We start from the raw sequence: 21,071 nt of genomic DNA, 5'->3' as shown, positions 1-21,071 counted from the left end.
GACCGTTACTGTTTGATTTTTTCTTTTCTACTTAATGTCTCTTTAATTGCTTGGAAATTGTTAAAAAGCAGCACTGGAGCTGAAACTCTGCCATCTTAAATATTCCCCATTATCAGTTTTCCAGAATCCACAGAACAAAAGACTCAAGAGCACAAATTCCTAAGCAACGGCATAGACGATTTTTTTTGTAAACTTTATTTTGAAAAATCATACACACAGCTAAGATCAATACATAATGATACATATTAATGACCAGTAATTCATAACTGGAATTTCTTAATATTTCAACAAACATTTCTCAATGCCAGCCTAGCGTTCATCATCAGTGAATCAAATTGCCTACAGGCCTATAAAAAAAAAAAAAAAAAAAAAAAAAAAAAAAGGAAATAAGACCAAGATGATTTAATTTTAGCTGAAATTATAAACTAAAAATACAAAACTTTGGTCTAGTTCCATTCAAAACTCATATCCACCTCAACCAGAGTGTGGAAGGAATCTGTTTTGTTTTTATTTTTCCGTTTTTTTTAAACATCCTTTCACTTCTTTTACATACAGAGCTGAAGAAAAACAAACCATTAAAGTTGGCTAAAAAGAAACCCAGTGCTCACATTTACGCAGGAGAAGCTGATCCGTTTTGGAAAAAAGATCCTTCGGCTTCTTTAATAAACAGTCCGACAAACGATCCACATTTAGAGAAACAGACAGACACGTTTTTAGATACAGAGAAAAATGAACAGTCGTTTTAGAAAACAAACAAAAATCAACTAAACGATGGTGTTTGTAACACTGATGAAGCACGTCCTTCATCTTAGCCCGCTGAAACTGACAGATGTCTGAAACTCAGGAGCGTGTTCTGTGAGCACACCGGTCAAACACACTCGCCACTCTCAATTTAAGTGCCCATCAACACCCAGTCTCTTTCCACCACGGACAAGCGGAACTACGAGCGGGCCAGCTTTGCCTCGTGAGCTTTCAGCGTTCCCACGGCGTCCTTCACAGCGTGGTAGATGATGTTCTTCACCTGGGAGAGTCGGGAAAACATTGACTTGTTCAACCAAATCTTACACACAAATCTTGCACTGTTGAGAAGCTCAAATGACAAGAAAAACAAACGAGGCTTGTGAAATCTCAAGGAGCACACACCTGTAGCTTGTCCTCGTGGTTAGTGTGTGTGGTGGAAAGATGTCGGAACTCCTGCGTCAGCCTGAAGCAGTGCTTTACGTGCTCGGGTGAGACGAAGTCCTCCGCTACCTTAATGCAGCTGTACAAGTTGTGCACCTAGACACAAACATACCACATTATACACCAATCAGGCATAACATTATGAGCACATGAATAACACTGATGATCTCATCATGGTACCTGTTAGTGGGTGGGATATACTAGACAGCAGGTGAACATTTTGTCCTCAAAGTTGATGTGTTAGAAGCAGGAAAAATAGGCAAGCGTAAGTATTTGAGCAAGTTTGACCAGGGACAAATTGTGATGGCTAGACCACTGGATCAGAGCATCTCCAAAACTGCAGCTCTTGTGGGGTGTTCCTGGTCTGCAGTGGTCAGTATCTATCAAAAGTATCCTTTTAGTCCTAAGGTTAGCCTTAACCTTGTCAAGGCTGTTTTGGCAGCAAAGGGGGACCAACATAATATTAGGCAGGTGGTCATAATGTTATGCCTGCTCAGTGTGACTACTGATAAACTGATGTGTTGCGCCTCTCCCTGGATATTGTTTATAACTCTTTATACACAATAGCTATCAAATGCACAGAATAATGTAGCATTGCTGACCAGAACTAAATGGAACAGCATCTCATTTCAGCAAGCAGCCTTGCACACTGCCACAATAAAGGTGCCGTCTTTCCTTAAGACTTTTCCTTATGAAAATATGACTACACTTAAAAAGCCTCCAGTCTTAAATGGCTGGAGAAACTAAGCCATAGATCAGAGATCTGGCACAAAAATTAATATATGATATACAGAAAAAAAAATCCAATCATCATTATTTATTTATTTACACCTTAGGAACACTACTGTTGCTTTCACTTCTTCCTGGTCATTAAACAAGTTCCTGAATTAATTTCACTGATGCTCACCTGATGAGGCGCTCCAGCCGGAATAAACACGGCATCTCCCAGGAACTGGATGATGGACCAGCCCTGAACTCCATACTCTTCAAGCAGGCGGCGGCGCAGCACCTGGTCCAGATACCAGCTCTGGTCGTGGATGGGGTCATGATCTGGAGGGTTCTCCTGACCCTGCTCCTCTCCCACCTTACACACAAAAGATCGTCAGTGAAAGCTGAAGCGTGATAAGGACAGACTAAGATTCTGCATTAGATACAAGAACATCTTTAACCCTCAAATGCTCCATCACTATTAATAGCTCCTTTGGATAAATATGAACAAATGGAAATGAATAATTGATGGAGAAGTAGAGGGATTGCTTTTGGACTGGTCAGTGGATTTTACCACAGTCTGTCATTTGTGGTAAAAATTAAGTCAGAAATCAATTTTACACCAGCAGCACTTATTTACACAAACCAAATCATTCTAAAAAAAACATTTATTTTTGTCTACTTTGTTGCTTGTGTGTACAAATATGAGTTTTTACCTCTGTTTCCTGCAGTCATGGCTTACCTTGCGTAGGAGCTCACGGATTTTCTCGGCGTCTTTAGCAGCATAAATGTGCCAGAGCGCTCCCGGCTTCTCGTTCCCCTCGTACGCCCTCCTCTTGGTCATCTCGTCCACGTCCCCCTCCTCGATGGTGATTGACACCTCTGCAGTCAAAACGGAACGGAGTGGTCAGTGCATCACCACGAACCTGGATTCAAAGCTCTACAGAAGTCTACTTGTGATGTCTGACTGGACGATGGAGGAACTCTCGTTTGCTTCACAAGCGCAATGGAGCCATTTCCCCTCACAGACCCAGACTAAGTGCTTAACTAAATTACCCTAATGGTGATATAATAATGGGAACCTTATTAAATCTGGGACGGGTTTAATCTGAGGCATGAGATCAGCATTAAATATAATCATGACCAAAAATGACAGAAGAATCATAACTACTAGTAGACACACATCGTGTATTACAGTGTTTTTACTGGAACTTTTAATTTTGCTGAATTGTTTCAGTTTATATATAAATCCGTTATATGCAAGAAAAAAAAAGAAGATCCAAAATAAATGAATAAAGCCAGAAGAAATGAGTAAAAAAAGGAGACCGTATTTATCCACCAGTCAAACAGCACGAACATCCAAGACTGTATTAATGCTTTCCCATCGCAGACCTGCACCACACTGACTTAACCCCAGATGGAGCGACAAAATAATAAAAGAAAGAAAAGCTGAAAGGGCATGACACCATTCACTCAGGAGAAAAAGAACGGAGACCACAGACAGCCATGTGTTGCATTAAACGCAATACTTTTAAAGCAGTGAAGATCTGACCTAATTTTTTTTTTTACGGTCACATGATAGTGAGGGAGAAGAAGCAAAAAAAAAAAGGCATGGAGCAAGAGTGTGTCCTTGACCTGATTTTTTTTTTATTATTATTGTTTTCTAAATTTTGCATAACCATTAAACCATTAAAACCACCTTCACCTTTAAGATAAAAACACTGGTCTTTCATGGTACATCCTTATTGGCTTTCTATCAGTATTTACCAGTCCCCAGTAAAAACGACCCAGGTTACATACACATGATGCGTAAAGTAAACTTGTTCTCCGATTAGAGCATACCCTGAAGTGTTTTAAAAAAGATTTTAAAAGTCATTCCCTCATCCACCCTGTCTCTTGAAGCGAATAAGACTTTACAGGAAAATTATGCCGGACCTGGTGTCTTAAGTTACAGCTTTAAATCTGACACTCAGCACTCCTCAAAAGAAGAAAATTACACTGATGCATAACATTATGACCATCAGCCTAATATTGTGTTGGTCCCACTTTTGTTGCCATTACAGCCCTGACCCGTCCTGCACTGTGTATTCTGACACCTTTCTATCAGAACCAGCATTAACTTCTTCAGCAATTTGAGCAACAGTAGCTCGTCTGTTGGATCGGATCACACGGGCCAGCCTTCTCTCCCCATGTACATCAATGAGCCTTTAGCAGCCCATGACCCTGTCGCCGGTTCACCAGTGTTCCTTCCTTGGACCACTTTTGATAGATACTGACCACTGCAGACCGGGAACACCCCACAAGAGCTGCAGTTTTGGAGATGCTCTGATCCAGTGGTCTTAGCCATCACAATTTGGCCCTTCGTCAAACTCGCTCAAATCCTTACGCTTGTCCATTTCTGTTTCTAACACATCAACTTTGTGGACAAAATGTTCACTTGCTGCCTAATATATCCCACCCACTAACAGGTGCCATGATGAGATCATCAGACTTATTCACTTCACCTCTTAGTAGTCATAATGTTATGCCTGATCGGTGTATACAACAACATATTATTCATCAAGTCATGCATCCACCATCCAAATCTCTGTGTAAGTTATTACAAAAACAACAGAGTGAGTGCATGAGTATAAAGTGTGCTTTTTGGCTTTTTGTGTTACAGTACACCTTCATGAGAGTGTCTAGGTCACTGCCAGTACAACACTTGCAATAAAAAAAAAAAAAATTCAATTACTCAATTCTTTTCTTAAATATTGTCGTTCACATGGTATGCAACACTACGACAACATCTTTAAACAAGCAGATGTAAGTTTTATCTAGGACACACCGCACCTCTTGTGGCACAGAATGATCGCTGGCCTGTTAAAAACGTCGGACACACACACACACACACACACACACAACTGTCCCTCCATCAAATGGCACAAGATACCATGGGATAGTTGGACTGATTACAGACAAAATAACACTCATGCATGCACGCACACACACCATACGATATGAACTCATGAAGTTATTGCTTCTTTTCTGCTCAAAAGGCAAAAAAACCTTTTCAAAGCATTGATCTGTGCTGGGGTTTATATATATATATATTAATAATGTTATTTTAGGAGTACTAATTCTGACTTTTATGAGCATTATTTATAGTCGCTAAACAGAATAGAGCACAGAGAGAGAGAGAGAGAGAGAGAGAGAGAGGAAAAGAAGTGAAAAAGAAGAAATGACAGGACGTTAGTCTGAAGTATCATGCCTCATGTGGGAAATAAATGTTTAAAAAAAAATTGCACAGACCTTTGAATCCAGCAGGGTCTGCTTCTGTGAATGAGAAATGGTGCCACAGTCAAAAGAAGCAAGACTCTGAGCACCTGAGCTAAGAGCCACCTGGAGGTGACTACCAGGATGCTCTTGATCTTCTACACGTCAGTTACAACTTAAAAATGCTTAACGGCTAACTGATCTGGTGTTAGCAGCTAATCTATCCAACTCCTGTTGCTGTTGCGCAGTTTATCAATAGGGACTGGCTTCATCACACTAGCCAGGATCCATAAAGTTTGAACTAAATGAGTAAATCAGAGGTTTCGCAGGAGAGCTTGACAACACGGAGACCAGGGCCCTCTCCTTCGTACAAGAATCAGGAAATCAAAGATGTACGACTTGTCAGATTTGCTATCCGTAATCAGTTGAGCTAGTTTGAGTGCACGTGAGAATTTGATGAGATATCTGACTGATGAAAATGTACCAGAAGCCTAGAGTGACTATTAGAAGAAATTATTTTTAGTGCATGTGTAGTGTAATGTGGCAAGAGTCAATGCATGGTGCGTGACATTGCTTCTGGAATCAAACGAAAATAATTACACATATCTAATTAACTGAACGGTAGAAGGTGCGAGAGGGAGGATATCGTGATCTTACAGAATCATAACGTCTAAAAATAGTGTTCAAAAATCAGACAAATCTAAAATCACTTCAAATCTTCGAATGATCTAATCCAGCTAACTCGGTAATCTGCGTACGAAGGTTGGGGCCCAGGACTGTAGTGAATACTTTAGAATGATACAAGACAGTGTACAGCTTAATAGGAGGGACAACACAGAACTAAAGCTGGGTTGAAGCAAAATGTAAAAATAATAATAATAATAATAAATAATAATAAAAAAAGAGACATGTTGAAATAAATTCAAGAGATTCACAGTCGGTCAAACACTAAACACAGGATTGTTGCAGGAAAAAAAGGTGACAATGTGTACACTGAGTGGGATAATTTTTCAAAAAAATAAAAAGGTGTTTATAGAAATAAACGTTAAAAACACATTATAAAAAATTTATAACCACCACCATACACACACATTCACACGCAATGAATCATAGTCAGTGCTTACTGTTTTCGTGATCGTCGTCTCCCTTAGGTACTCCCACGTACACCATCACGTTAACAGCATCGGACACGTCCAGGTGCAAGTTAGTGGTGCCGACCTTCCTGTCCTCTGTTGATATCAAACCTAAAAGGAAAAATATAAGAAATCAGAATAACGAATCCAAGCCAAAGATACAATAATAATAATGATCATACAGCACAATTAAAAAGGATTACCAAAAGTTTATTATAACATTAAGTAAATATTTACAAAATAATCTCCACACACAACAAACAAGCCACAGAGATATCCACGTGCTAGAAACATCCTTTGTTTTACCATAGGCGTTGTACATCTTGGGGCCCAGATCTGGCCGCACGAAGAAGTTAGGAAGACGGGATGCCAGGTTTAGTCGTCCATCTCTCTTTGTATACTCAGGTAAGGGAAGGTTATCCATTAGGTCATCAAACCTGAAGGTAAAGGTCAATGTTTTAGTGTGTAAAAGTTAAGAAACCTCACTAGCTTCTAGCTTTCATAACATCACGCTTACCGTGTGGGCATCATGTCTCGGAAATCTTCTCCGGGTGGCCAGTCTTTGAGTTTCAGTACCATTGCCTGCCCATCAGCACCTTGCAACCGTTCTACAGAATCCATACATATGTAGCTCAAAACTCAAGACAAAACCGTTCTACAATAGACTAGTCTACACAAAGGTTAACTTCTAAGTATACGTTCCACATCCTCATGTTTTGTAAAGCCAGGGTAATCTTAAACCAACATTTAAAAGTCTAATGTTGAGCACATGCACTTACTGGAGATGACCTGGAAGCCGTCCCAGAAGTCACGGACCTTGACATCAGAGATGATTGCGCAGTTCCTGCAGTTGACCAGGTCTACATCCTGATCTCCGAACTCTTCACTGAAAGCATCCGGCAACCACAGACCAGTCTTAAGCTTCTTGTGGATACCCGAGACCAGCACCGGCTACACGAAAAGATAAAACTTTAACTGGTATTCTCGAGTACTGAACTGCTCCCTGAATATCACACTGAAGTACCAAAGCCCTGCTGTAGCAACGAGCACCCTCTAGCTGGAAACTCTGCTCAAGTATTGAATCCCATCTTCAAGTGCTGAAACCCATTCTTAAAATCTAAGCCCGTCCTTGAGTACTAAACCTCTGCTGAAGTACTGAAACCCCATACTTAAGTTTTGAATCAACAAAAACACTTTCACAAAGAACTAAACTTCTGAACCCTTATGTTAGCGTTCAAAGACAAATCTCCTGCTTACCTGGCCCTGTTTCCAGCACTCACGGAAGATCTTCCAGTTGTTGCTGTTGCTAGGGTCCTGCAGGCAGAGGAGACGGCCATCACATAGCCATGTGTGGGAGGTGTGAGGTTCGAGCACGCTCAGGCCCATCACCCCTTCTCTACGTGTAACACTGCCCGACTCACTGCTCTCCGTTGGCCCAGAGACACGGCGACTTTCTGCTTTTTTGTTCTCCACCACAGAGGCAATGATGTGGTCTAAGATGGTAGGTAGACCTCCCTTTGCTTTATCAGCCTGTATAGAAGGATCAAAAGGAACTGATCACTCTCCACTCTCCCCTCCCCAACAATTCGGTCATGCCACAAGTGAAATGTGCTCCTGTTACACAGCCAACCTGCCATGTCTTTTTCAGCTAGCTAATTCAATTCTAAACTATGCACACAGAAGTGACAAGAGGAACATGGACTCACTCCTGCTGAAGAGGTGAATACTGAAGGAAAGGGGACTCCACCATCAGGTGCCTGGGGCAGTTTTCCTGGGCCGGAGTTGAGCAGGTCCCGCAAGCTGGTGCCCTCGGCTTTAGGCTGGGTCGGCCCAGAGCCCAGCAGCAGACTGTTGAAGAGCTTTGGAGGTGGGCCTGCTGGTTTGGATAGACTGCTGAATGCATCTAGACCGAAGGGAGATCGAGCGTCATGACGCATCATAGCCCGGAGGGAGCCGGAGTCTTGAACGACATAAAAATGACAAGTTGCACCACACAACTTACAAGAAATTATCCCATACACATAGCCAAACCTTCAAATAAAGTTTCAGCTAATTTTGTCTTTCAGACAACAGAAAGCAACTCACCTTTAGAATCGTCTTTAGCCTTTTGTGTGGCTAGGTCAGCCAGCCAGTGCAGAGCAGAGGAGTTACCCTTGGCATCTTTAGAACCAGGGGTAAGGGCAATGGCAGGCCCTGCTGTGCTATTGTTAGCACTGCTGCTGCCAGATATATCAGCACTGTTTCCCTCTGCACCAGATTCTACTTTCACTACTGCGGCTGTCACAGGATCCCCATCTGGACGAGGAGTGGACGAAGTGGACGCAGCCCCGTTTCCTGTGCTAGAGGCTGTGCCTGACTGTAAAATCAAAACAAACTTTAAGTAAGACTTTCAAACTCTTTAAATATAACAAACTTTATAATTACAAAAAAATATAACAGGGATTATACTCTATATATAGTACATGGAGTATAAAACAGAGTTTTAACATTTTTTTAAACAAAGTAAACATTATAATAGAGCCTCTTTGTAGTTAGTGGAAATTTTATTGCCAGTGAAAACAGTAATACTGCCTGTGCCTTGAATAAATTAAAAACATCTATGGACGAACACAGAGGTACTAAAAAGTTATAAAATATGGACACTGCTACGAAAGTCTTAATATTGATATAAATGTGTGAGATTCTCAACAAGGCAGCCATACTTGTGCAAGGCCGTTGGGCACGTTGGGCCGTGCCGCAGGTTTATTTTGCCGGCTGGTGCAAGGACAGTTGGCTTTAATTCCCCACTTGCCTCGTGCTGCGTGTACCATGTCCCCTATATTGTAGAGTGCTATGAGGAAGTAAAGGAAGAATCGGCTAAGTTACCATAATACACCAAGCATGAGTCAGAAGATTGTTGTTTTGAATTCCATGATGCAAATTACTGTCGAGAGGTGTGCGGTCATGTTGGAACAGGAAGGGGTCATCCCCAAACTGTTCCCACAAAGTTGGGAGCATGAAATTGTACAAAATGTCTTGGTATGATGAAGCATTAAGAGGTCCTTTCACTGGAGCTAAGGGGACAAGCCCAACCCCTGAATTCAATTATTTGGAGGGGTGTCCCAAAACGTTTTGCAATATCCTGTATTTCAAGTATTATCGCTACTTACATTCTTGGTGGCAGCACTAGAGGTAGTAGCATACAGAGCACAAAGGTTGCAAGTCAGAAGCTATCTTCTTCCAAGCATGCTTACTTAATCGTTCAAGACGTTAAGCCAAGTTAACTAGCAGGAAGTGTTGTGGCACTTGCAAACATGATGCCCTGTTTCATTCGACTCATGATCCTGAAATGGCCTGTGACATACTACTGACTGCTTTAGTATTTCACCTCATGCCTACAATACACACACTATTGCTAAACAAACAAAAGTTCTCACTGAACAGCGGTGCCTACCTGTGCCAGGTATAATCTGAGTGGGCATGAGGTTCTGGGGTTCATGAGGCTGGCCTTTCGCACACTTCAGCCATGCGAAGACTTCATCATCTGGGTTGTCGTCCACATCTGGAAAAGAAAACAAAATCAAAAAGTTAACTATTTAAAAAACGCACAATGTTAGACTCACTTCTATCAGTTAGCTACCATATAAGTGCTGCTCACCATCATGTGGCTGGCTCTTTCGTAGCCGATAACAATCTAGGCATACGCCAAAACCACATTTGCGACACACCCAGTGGATGTTGAATAGCGTCGTCTCGCACACGTCACACATCTCCCTCACACCCCTAACTGCCCGCTTCCAAGCCACCTTTTCTGCTCACACACAGACACAATACATCAACACACAGGCAAGAACAACAACTACTGCAGTCGAGTTAACCTGAGATTCAAGAACTTTCATTTATTATATGACAAATAAGGACAAATAATAACTTACGGTGAGGTTCCACCATCATCATGGCCTCTTTCTCAGACATGACAAGTTGGCAGAATTGGTCACCCACGTTGGCCAGGATGTACTTGGATGTATCCAGGTCGAGGCCCTCCTGTGCATTTGGGGAAGGCAGCCATAAGCCCATGGCCAGGTTGTCACTCTGCTGTGGGGTCAGGAAGCCCTCCACACGAAGCACCCCCTTCTTTGTGAACGCTAGCCTGGGTAAAGAAAAATAAAGGTTTAACGTGGCTAATAGTTTGAGCAAGCTTGAACAGGAGACACACTTTTAAAGGAACCACAACAAACTGCACCTCTACATATCCAGATCCCACACATGTATACTGACCTACGGAAGTGGAAGAAGCGGCAGGCCACGTTGGGGTCATCGTCCTCCAAATCCTGCTCACGGGATTTCCGGTACCGCTCAAGACGACACTCTCTGCACTTGTGCAGGTGTGGAGCCACATTTATGCAGGAGCCGTCCTGCAGAAACGCTTCACCAGACTGCTTCAAACGTCGCACCTTATTCTGGTCCTTCAGTATGGACTGACCACCTGCAACAGAGCACCACAACAATCTTCACTCATCATCTACATTCTGCCTTAACAATCCTCCTTAAAAACATTCTTACTTGTTAAATTTTTTTTTTTTTTTCACTTCTCTGAAATAACTCGTATATAAACTTCAAACAAAGTGTAAAAATTGACAAGATAACGTTCATTAAAAACCATACAAATAAAAATGCCTACTTTTAAAGGGTTTGCTCCTTGGTCTGTTCTTAGCAGACTGGGCTATGGCCTTCTGCACATCAGACCCATCTGGAGACAGCGAGTGCATGCCAGCCTTTTGGGTTTGTTCGCTGGAATCTTCAGCCTCACTCAGGTCAGACAGGTCACTGTTGCTACTGGAGTCAGAGTCCCGTTTGCTTGACTGGCCACGATCATCCAGAGAGAACTTCTGTGACGTTTGATCAAAGAGCATGGGGGCTGCCTGACCCTCTGAAAATGCGTTTTCACTGCTGAAGGCTCCAGTCCCACCATTAGTGGCCTCTTTGTCATGTTTGAGCTCTTCATCTTCTTTGTGCTGTGGCATAAAAGACGCAGGAGAAGAGGAAGAAGAACAGCTGGCAAACTGGGAAGATAGGATTCCTTTGGGATGTTCGACCATGGTGAATAAATTTGATTGGCCATCAGTGGCAGGTGGATCTTGGCTAAGGATACTGGTGCCTCCTACAGGCTGAGTAGGGGGCACTGGCGAGGACAGGTTCGGAGTGGTCAACTTGCTAAATGGACTATTCGAGACTGCTCCAGTATAAGCAAGAAATGGATTAGGCTCTTTCGAGGCTGCCAAGAACAGGTTCTCATGAGGTTCTGAAACCTTGCTGCCTGAAAGCAGACCAAATCCACTAGCAGGGCTAGCACTGGTAGCATTTCTCAGTCCAGCACCGGAACTAGTCAGTGCAGCAGAGGCCAGACCAAGAGAGGTCCCGAGCCCTAAAACAGGTTTGGAAATGTCCCCTGAAGCCAAAACAGGGCTGCTGCCAACAGCTGGTGGGAAACCAGGGGTCAATTTCCCCAGTGTCTCTCCTCCTGCTCCGAAGGACTTGTTTATTAGAATTCCATTACCTGCTGGCTTGACATCAGGCACTTTGGGCTGCTCTTTTACAGATACCAGGCCACCAGCTGGTGAAGAACCAAACAGTCCTGCAGATGCAGAGGCAACAACGGCCTTTTTTAGGCCCTCAGAGGCAGCAGCAGGCTTAAAAAGGGTTGGTGGCTCCTTGCTGATGTTTTTCGCCAAGGCTGTAAAGTAGTTAGTGTCCTTTGACTGACCTTGAGTGATACCTGGGCTCTGTGACTGCGTCTGAGACATGCACTGAAAGAATAAGTTCTGTGATGGATTAGATGCCTGCTGCTGAGGTTCTTGTGGTTTAGCAAAGTAAAAACCAAAGGATTCCTTGTTCTCTTGGGAAGCTCCATTAGTTTGCGCAGGAACGTCACCGAACACTGCCCCACTGGTCTGCTTGGGCTGGGAAGGACTGATTCCCACGGCAGCGAGGGTGGTTGGCTTGGGTGTCTGGGAAAAAAAAAAATACATATAATTATTGCCTTATAAACACTCAAGTGCTCAGATAAACAATGAAAAATAACCTGTTGTTTTTGATACATAACTGTTCAATCTAGATACGACAAAGTAAATAAAAGGCATACACATTCAACAAATCTATAATGAGTCTGAGAAGAAACCAACACCAGTAACGCTGACCAACTGACCATCAGCATGCTTACCTGACTCGCTTCTGGGAGCGACCCCCAAACAGGTGCTTGCTGGTTGAGTTCTGGGGTTGCAGAAAGGACCACGCTGGGAGAGTTGTCCTGGGAGGGAGAGGAGATGGTGACAGGACCTGGAGATATCAGAGGAGCAGATCTGGGGAAGGCTGAATGAACTCCATCATCCCTTTCAGATGCCAAGGCTGTGGACGTCACCTTGGCTGCAGGAGCTCCAGGCACCAAACTAGGCATCTGACCCAAAGAGGGAAATGTGGTAGAAAAGGCAGATGGAGCAGGCTTTAAAGGCGGCGGGGTTAAGATGGATGTGGGAATTGCTGTGGCTGCCAGGGAACCCGTTTTGTCCTGGCTCAGGGTGGCATTGCCGTTCTCCTTAATGACACCAGTAGACCTGCTGTTGGAATGGTCCTGTGGAGAAGAAGTGTTGTTAGCAATGGTTTTCTGCCCCCCCCCCACTTCCTCCTACTACATTCCTCGCCTCCGACATGATCACTGCAAGGCCCTTATTACCGTTGCTTCGCAGTCTGCTGTGATTGAACCACCGTCGGTCTGGCCGTTCGGCTCAACCTCCCCTGTTCCTTTGAATCGTTTCAGGGTCACATCCTCGTCTCCTTCAGAAGCTGTCCGACGTCGACGCCCACATTCCCCTTTCGCGCCGTCTGCTTCCTTTCTTTGCCGATCCTGAAGAGCACAGAAACACAACCGTAACACAAGCCTGTCATTCCCAGCGGCAACAAAATGCTGTGTAGTGAAAGTGGTGCACCTCATCCGTTGGCTCCAGAGCAAGCGTTACGTGAATGACTCGTGGATCAACTACCTGGGTCTCTTCTCTCTGAAAAGTAAAATCTGAATGGGTAACTGTGCAATTTTTCGTTTTAGTAATCGTATACAAAGTGAACTAAGCAAAATAAAAACTTTACCTGGTCCATGGTAATCTCCATAATGTGCTTCACTGGATCATGCTGAGACACCAGCCCCTGCGCCCACGGTTCTTCAAACTCCGGCTGGTACACCTGAACCCTTCGGCCCTGGATCGTGTACGTCCCTATCAAAGCAATGCACATGTTTTGTTCAATGGTTGTAATTGTTTGAGATGAGCTACAATAAGCCAGCATGTAATTTTAGGTCGATGCCGCTGACCTTTTCTCAGGATCTCCTGCAGCTCGGAGTCACGATGCCAGCTGCTGATGGCTGCTTGGAGTGCTGGCTGCTCCTGCAGGAGCGGATGCCTTACATCTTTCTCAACCTGTACAGGAACAAATCACCTTGACCTTAAACACCAGAGTCATGTTTGTGTCTAGTACAACACGATAGCAAACCAAAATCCCACTGTGACCACTGGAACAATCTCAAGGCTAGATTAAAATCCTACCAAAACTTATTTCCGTTTTAACCATAATATAACTGTGGCTGAACTACTCCTTCCATACAGGAGGCAGCGATGTACTATTGCTAGATGATGAGCCCACCTCAAATCTCTGCAGTGGACTTCCACTTGGGAGAAATTCCAGCTTTCTCGTTCCAAAGAACTCAACAGGAACCAGGGATCCTAATCCGACACGGTCCACAAGCGGTTGAAACACCTGGAGAAACAGACGAGGTTGAACACATCACTTCATTAACAGTCACAAAGCTTTCACAACACATGAGGTGCCCAAAATACCGAATTACAATTTTGTCTCGCTTACACATCCTGCTTTCCTTCCACAGTCTCAAAAGCTGTGTGAAGTAATGAATCAGAAACAGCGAAGTGTATTATATTCCCTGCGTTTTTATGTGAACGTTAATTACAATGACATACGTGTTATCGACCTCAAATGAACACAGTATATTTTAAAGGTTATTACCATTACAGCTGAGAGGGTTCAAAAACTTTGGCAAGAAACGTGTGTTTAGAAATGGCTAAGCCTCCAAGAATTCCCAGCATCTATCAATACGATATGTAAGGATGAGAGAAAAACCTGACTAGGCAAACAATCAACGATAGGGAAGTGTGACGTGGCCCAACATAGACAGTCAACATTACTTTAACAAATGTTAAGCTTATGAGACAACACTTAACAAATATCTACATTTAGTCTGAACATAATCATAAAATGTACTGGAATTGTCCCGTAATATGTGGTGTGAAAAATCCACATCATGCATCTCTTCTCAATTATCTTTTGAAATCTTCTCAGCGAGCATTTTAAAGCTAGATACCAAATACGACAGAGCTCCATCCTTCCGAGTGCCATCGAGCCAGCACATTAAAATTAGTCACACCAGGAACGACACCAGGCTGCTTCACTAAACGGATCTGGAAAGCAAATCGAGCGCACACTGGCAGACTCCTGGCTGTGCCTGTACACTCACCAAGGCTGGCCAGTGGCTGGGGGACGGTCCTCCGGCTGCGGGAATGGTCGAGTCGCTTGCGGGAGCCCAGGCGATGGTGTTTTCCATCAGAGCTGCTCGGACCTCTTCACCGTATAGCTGCACCCAGGAGCGCTGCCTCCACGGGCTGTCCTCAAACTCCAGGAACACCTACAGAGCAAGTTGTATTTACGTCGTAAACGACCGAAACAGAGACGCGTCCTGTACTGGATTAGAAAAGTATGAGCTATTTCCTTTTACACCTTTTAATAATTCGGCATACCGGATCATATTCAATACATCTATCAAACAGCTACTGGGGCTGAAACTGACCTGAAATACTGGATCAGTACTACACCAGGTTTAAGATTTTCCCCCAATCCGAACTAGATCTCGCATGTAAAACTGAACATGGTGTTTATCATCACACCTTTTATATAATTTTGGCGACCAAGAGGATGTCTTCATCACCCAACATGGCAAGTAAGGAATAAGACACACTCGGAGGAAAATAATCAACACCTAGGGTGAGGAGATGCGGCTCGCCACAAAGCAGACCACCGTGAAGCTGATCATTTCCTACAACGGTGTGTCCCAATATTATTGATTCCTCTTATACCACAGCATTTTGTTACCAAATGTAATACTTAATTTATTAACGAATGCCGTCATTGTTTTATTTTGGTAATTTCAAGTTACGTACAAAGCTCGGTATGAGAAGTTAGTTTCCAATCTCAAAGTTAACTGGACGTCATTGACAAAGATAAAGTCTCCTTGAGGATCGACGACGATAACGTTTTGGATTAGATTTCATCGTGCATCAAATATACAAATTCCGGTGATTTTGTTAAACAAAACAAAACAAAACACATAAATAGAAGCATGCGATTTGTATCACAGTCAGTACTACTGTATTTCACTGTATTCTGATTCAACAGCGCTGTGGTATAAAGACATTCGATCAGACACAGAAAAAGTGTGATGGGTGAATTCTTACCTGATACTGACATCCTCTTAACAGAAGCTTGTAGGAAACAAATTCGGTTAATAAGTTATGCGGCACGTCACCTCTGGTCGTCTGGATTGTGTCAATCATAACAACATAAAATACAATCAGACGAATCAGATGGGAAAATACACAACACGGCCGAAAGTTTGCAGACACTTGAGCATTGGATCTATACGTGCTTGGTGAACATCTCACTCCAGATTCCCTTTTATTGTTATAATGAGTTACACTCTTCTGGGAAGGTCCATAAAGACACGGATGAGCGAGTTTGGTGTGGAGGAACTTGACTGGCCTGCACAGAGTCCTGACCTCAGCCTGATAGAACACCTTTGGGATGAATTAGAGCGGAGACTATCAGCCAGGTCAAACCTGGGACGTCTACCTTTACATGCACGTGAATGTAATATGGTGTTGGTCTGTCCTTTGTAGCTATAACAGCTGCAACTCTTCTGGGAAGGCTTTCCACAAGGTTTAGGAGTGTGTTTATGGGAATTTTTTGACCATTCCTCTAGAAACGCATTTGTGAGGTCAGGCACTGATGTTAGACGAGAAGGTCTGGCTCACAGTCTCCGCTCTAATTCATCCCAAAGGTGTTCTATCAGGTTGAGGTCAGGATTCTGTAAAGTTCCTTCACACCAAACTCACTCATCCATGTCTTTAGGATCCTTGCTTTGTGCACTGGTGTGCAGTCATGCTGGAACAGGAAGGGGTCATCCCCAAAATGTTCCCACAAAACATGAAATTGTTCAAAATGTCTTGGTATGAAGCTGAAGCATTAAGAGTTCCTTTCACTGGAGCTAAGGGGCCGAGCCCAACCCCTGAAATACAATTAAGTGATTGTTAGGGGTGTCCCAAAACTTTTGGCAACATAGTGTACATCCTATACAGTTGTGCACTTCACATATTGTGGGATGATGTGATGGTCAGGAGTCTGCAAACTTTTGACCATATGATGTATGTTCAAGCCAATTAGTTACAGATCCAGCATTTCAGACCCAAACATAGAGATGAATTAAAACAGGCTGATATTTTTTGTTTGTTTATATAAAAACCGGTTAAACCTTTTTCTTTAAAGATTACATTTCTTAAATAACCAAGGTATGAAACAATCCTGACACTCCTCCCTCAGCTCACACACAGTTTATTACCACCTCCAATTCAAGTTGTTTTTATCGCTAGCTAACTAACCTACTTTTCTTATTTATAAGTATAAAATAAAGCAGTTATCGTAAACTTAAAACTAAATTAAATACCCAAATTACACCACTAATAATCCATTATTTAGGTGTGTTTTGTATTTCTGGAGTAAGTTTCTGAGGCCTGTAGCTGCTTCTTCACACAGCTAACTCACTTAGCAGGTTTGTCTTCTAGCTTAGCATTAATGCTAAACATACACTCTCTCATGAATGGGTTTCGTCGAAAATGAGCTCAAAATTTTAAAAACAAAATCTGATAAATATAACGTCTGTAAAGTAAAAGGCGCTTCAATATTTATTTTTCCCCCTTTTAGCTTTTATGAAGCGTGTATTATAACACGAGCCCTGTCTTCTGTTGTTGTTTGCCGCTGTTAATGGCCGAATCCCAAACGCCTTAGTGCCCACTCTATAGGCGCCCTATATACAGAGACAAATAATAACTCAGACAGCCTATGTAGTGGACTAAAAAGGAAATAAGCAACCATTTGGAAATCGGTCGTTGTTTCTTTTTTGGCTTTCAGTTGCAGTTTTGCGTATATTTTATGCACATACGTCTGATTTTATTTCAGCTTTTATTACTTTTCACCCTGTTTTACCCTGTAGTTTATTGCCTGTAAGTTTATTTAGTGATGTTTTCAGTTGCCTACCTCAACCCCGGGACTCGCCAGCCCGATAACACTGACTGCCCGGACGGTCCCCCGTAGCCAGGCCGCCTGCAGAGCGCTTTGATTAGCGGCAGCGGCAGCAGAGGCTCCTCCATCGTTCAGGAGAAGAAGCAGTCTTTTCCCGATCAGACCCAGAGAGTCGCCCATATTCATAAAAACACCATGAAGAGACAGTGAGAGGCCGCTTCTTTCCCGTGCTTCAAAAACACCCGTTGGAATTAGCTCTTAGCAAGATCGCTGCAAGCCTCAACTCGCCTCAAAGCTGAAAAAACGGAGATTCGTAACTAACGCCTAGCTTCATATGCACGAACAGACCTTCTTTCAGAAGCGTTCTGTTGTTAATGCCCCAACACCTCACACCGTTTCTGGACAAGGAACTAAAAAATTTATTGTTCCAGCTACGGCTTCTTCTCCGCATCCGCCATTTAGACTTGCAGTTACCAAACGCACTCCTCGTACACTCTCTCATGTGAACGGCAACAACGGCCACGCCGCCTGCTGGACATCTGGTGAACTGCAGGAATAACAACATCTACTTCAATGTGCTATACGGGTTGGGGCAATAAATAAAAAAAATACATATATAGGCATATATGTCATAATAATTACATTATTATTATTATTAATTTTTTTTTTTTTTTTACAAATGTGCTTATTTTTTAAACAAAAAATCTTAATGAGATAGTCAGTTAAGAATGCACAGTGGTCGCAATCCTTGAATACAGTATAACGACGATAATGACAATGACCACTAGATGGCGCCAAAGATCTCGTAATTTTATGTTGATGCCTTTTCACCTAGCGATAATGCCAAAGTTGCCAGATCCGTGGATTTCCCGCATCAACAGGCTACGTTTGAATTTCTGCTGGCTTGATTTGATAAGTAAAGAGGTGGTATTGTTACCTCCCTGACTATACTAACTATCGTTAGTTCCTGTTATTATTTACCAACCCTCCCCCCCATCCTCTCTCTTTTCAGATTAATAAGTAAAAATTAAACAGCTTGTAATTATTTGACCGAGAAACATCTTATTATTAACATGTAGATATTATCAGGTGAAATATTGTATGGGCATAATCTATGGTTTTGCAGTTACATTAGGTAGTGTAACCAGACGGAAAGGGGTATATGTTATTATAACAATACACATATTTTGTAGGATGTTGTGAAAGAAAACCGTGTTGCTCTAATAGCACTGCATTAATACACCGATCAGGCGTAACATTATGACCCACTGCCTAATATTGTGTTGGTCCCCCTTTTGCTGCCTTGTCCGCCCATGACCCTGTCTCCAGTTCACCACTGTTCCTTCCTTGGACCACTTTTGATAGATACTGACCACTGCAGACCGGGAACACGCCACAAGAGCTGCAGTTTTGGAGATGCTCTGATCCGGTCGTCTAGCCATCACAATTTGGCCCTTCGTCAAACTCGCTCAAATCCTTACGCTTGCTCATTTTTCCTGCTTCAACTTTGTGGACAAAATGTTCACTTGCTGCCTAATATATCCCACCTACTAAAAGGTGCCATGACGAGGAGATCATCATAGAGTTATTCACTTCACCTGGCAGTGCTCATAATGTTATGCCTGATTGGTGTATATACATTGGTCAGCTATAACATTAAAACCACCTGTCTAATAACTGTGTAGCTCTGACCCATCGAGCTGTGATGCTCTGTGTTCAGACACCTTTCTATCATAGCCAGTGTTAACTTTTTCAGTAATATGTACTACAGTAGCTCTTCTGTGGGATCGGCCCTGATGGGCTAGCCTTCACTCCCCCATTGCTCATGAGCCTTGGGTGCATGACCATGTCTCTGGCTCACAGATTTTGAACCACTACTGCTTGTGGTGTATTGTGTACCTTTTGTAAATAATCATGATGTGATCACAGTGGTTTGTGATTGATAGATATTCTTACAGTTTAGTTACAACTTGCTTTGACTGACCATTGATGAAGACCTGGCAACCCGGCCCTGATCCACATTGCAGTCTTAAAAGGTCTTGATAATGACATGAGGAAATGTCTGATCCTTTTAAACTACAATGGGTCCTGATTTAAATTCCTCACCTCGGAATCACTGAATAATATTCTTGAACATGAATAACTGGATAGTAACTATAAGGCAAAAATCAAACAATTATTTTCAGGTGTGTTATTAAACAGAAATTCAGAATAAATGTGATCCGTTTGGAGGGTAGGATAGCAAACCACACAAAGAGTAATATCCTTTTTTAAGCTTGAGCTTTAATTAGGCGTTAAAGGGAGATTGCTTAGTCTTGGAGTTAATGAACGGTTTTGTGTCCCTGGAAATCAAAGGCCACAAGGGAGAGCTGTGCGTTGTTTAGACTAGTCCTCCAGCTGTGCAGATGTTGATCCGGCGTCTCTGAAGGGCTTGGGTGAAGACTTTTTATGTTTTCATGATCATGTTACACCATGTTGGTGTGTGTGTGTGTGTTGAGGGTTTGGGAGGAAGGGCCCGGGGGTTGTACTATAAGTCATGAGACCACAATATAAGGAAATGTGATGTTCATTATAAAGAAAGATACCACACATATAAACAATTTTTGTCTACGCACAACGACCACATAGTCAGAGAGTCAGAAGACTTTGAAGAAGGCTTTAAGCTCAGGCTATTCCACGTTATACCATGTCATATATCACAAGAAAAAAACTTACTCCCGGATATATGCATATCTTTATGTGTTATTATGATATTCATGTCAAATCTGACTGGATACGCATGAAAACAAGCATTTTTTTTTAATCTATATTCAGAACCAAAAATTTTCACTACATGAAACAACCTTTGCTATTCCCAGTAGGAATTAGGGAATTTCCAAAAACATTGATTATTGCTGGATTTCTCTGATGCAGTTTATACTGACAAACTGCATCAGAGAATCGATTCCAACAAGCTGAGCTGTTCACAGTGTCTTCATCCTAAAAATCCCAAAGACTTTTGTCCAAATTTACACATATTTAATAAGACAAAGGCTGATCTGGCAAAAAAATAAATAAAAAATTCCAGTACAAAAAATACTTGTATGAATAGAAGCATTGGGATGTCTGCCTTTACATGCACATGAATTTAATATGGAGTTGGAACGCTCTTTGTAACTATAACAGCTTCAGCTCTCCTGGAAAGGCTTTCCACAAGGTTTAGGAGTGTGTTTATGGGAATTTTTGACCATTCCTCTAGAAGCGCATTTGTGAGGTCAGGCGCTGATGTTGGACGAGAAGGTCTGGCTCGCAGACTCTCCGCTCTAATTCATCCCAAAGGTGTTCTATGGGGTTGAAGTCAGGACTCTGTGCAGGCCAGTCAATTTCCTCCACACCAAACTCACTCATCCATGTCTTTATGGACCT

At 42.6% G+C, this 21,071-nt stretch overlaps 1 protein-coding gene across 4 annotated transcripts; it reads right to left on the bottom strand.

Annotated features, from left to right (window-relative positions):
• Nucleotides 1-234: 234 nt before the first annotated feature.
• Nucleotides 235-18,184, bottom strand: kdm3b (lysine (K)-specific demethylase 3B). 4 transcript variants are annotated; one of them, XM_058396917.1, is made up of 27 exons: nt 17,682-18,184; nt 15,827-15,907; nt 14,833-15,000; nt 13,947-14,060; nt 13,618-13,723; nt 13,398-13,522; nt 13,241-13,309; nt 12,988-13,158; nt 12,478-12,885; nt 10,939-12,265; nt 10,536-10,743; nt 10,193-10,407; nt 9,916-10,068; nt 9,712-9,819; nt 8,981-9,108; nt 8,364-8,634; nt 7,985-8,181; nt 7,536-7,808; nt 7,058-7,229; nt 6,796-6,886; nt 6,585-6,715; nt 6,270-6,389; nt 5,182-5,205; nt 2,633-2,772; nt 2,090-2,266; nt 1,144-1,278; nt 235-1,021 (listed from the first exon to the last, which is right to left on the bottom strand). In XM_058396917.1, exons 1-27 carry the CDS (start codon nt 17,850-17,852, stop codon nt 941-943), a joined length of 5,364 nt encoding a protein of 1,787 aa, XP_058252900.1. In that variant the 5' UTR covers nt 17,853-18,184; the 3' UTR covers nt 235-940. The 4 variants fall into 4 exon arrangements, with proteins under 4 accessions (XP_058252900.1, XP_058252898.1, XP_058252897.1 ...); XM_058396914.1 differs by having other exon boundaries at nt 238-1,021; nt 7,985-8,238; XM_058396915.1 differs by lacking the exon at nt 5,182-5,205 and having other exon boundaries at nt 7,985-8,238.
• Between the last annotated feature and the right edge of the window lie 2,887 nt (nt 18,185-21,071).

This window comes from Hemibagrus wyckioides, linkage group LG08 (genome assembly GCF_019097595.1).
Source record: "Hemibagrus wyckioides isolate EC202008001 linkage group LG08, SWU_Hwy_1.0, whole genome shotgun sequence".
NCBI lineage: Eukaryota > Metazoa > Chordata > Actinopteri > Siluriformes > Bagridae > Hemibagrus > Hemibagrus wyckioides.
The sequence above is the reverse complement of the archived record's forward strand: the minus strand, read 5'-3'. Positions and strand labels throughout refer to the sequence as shown.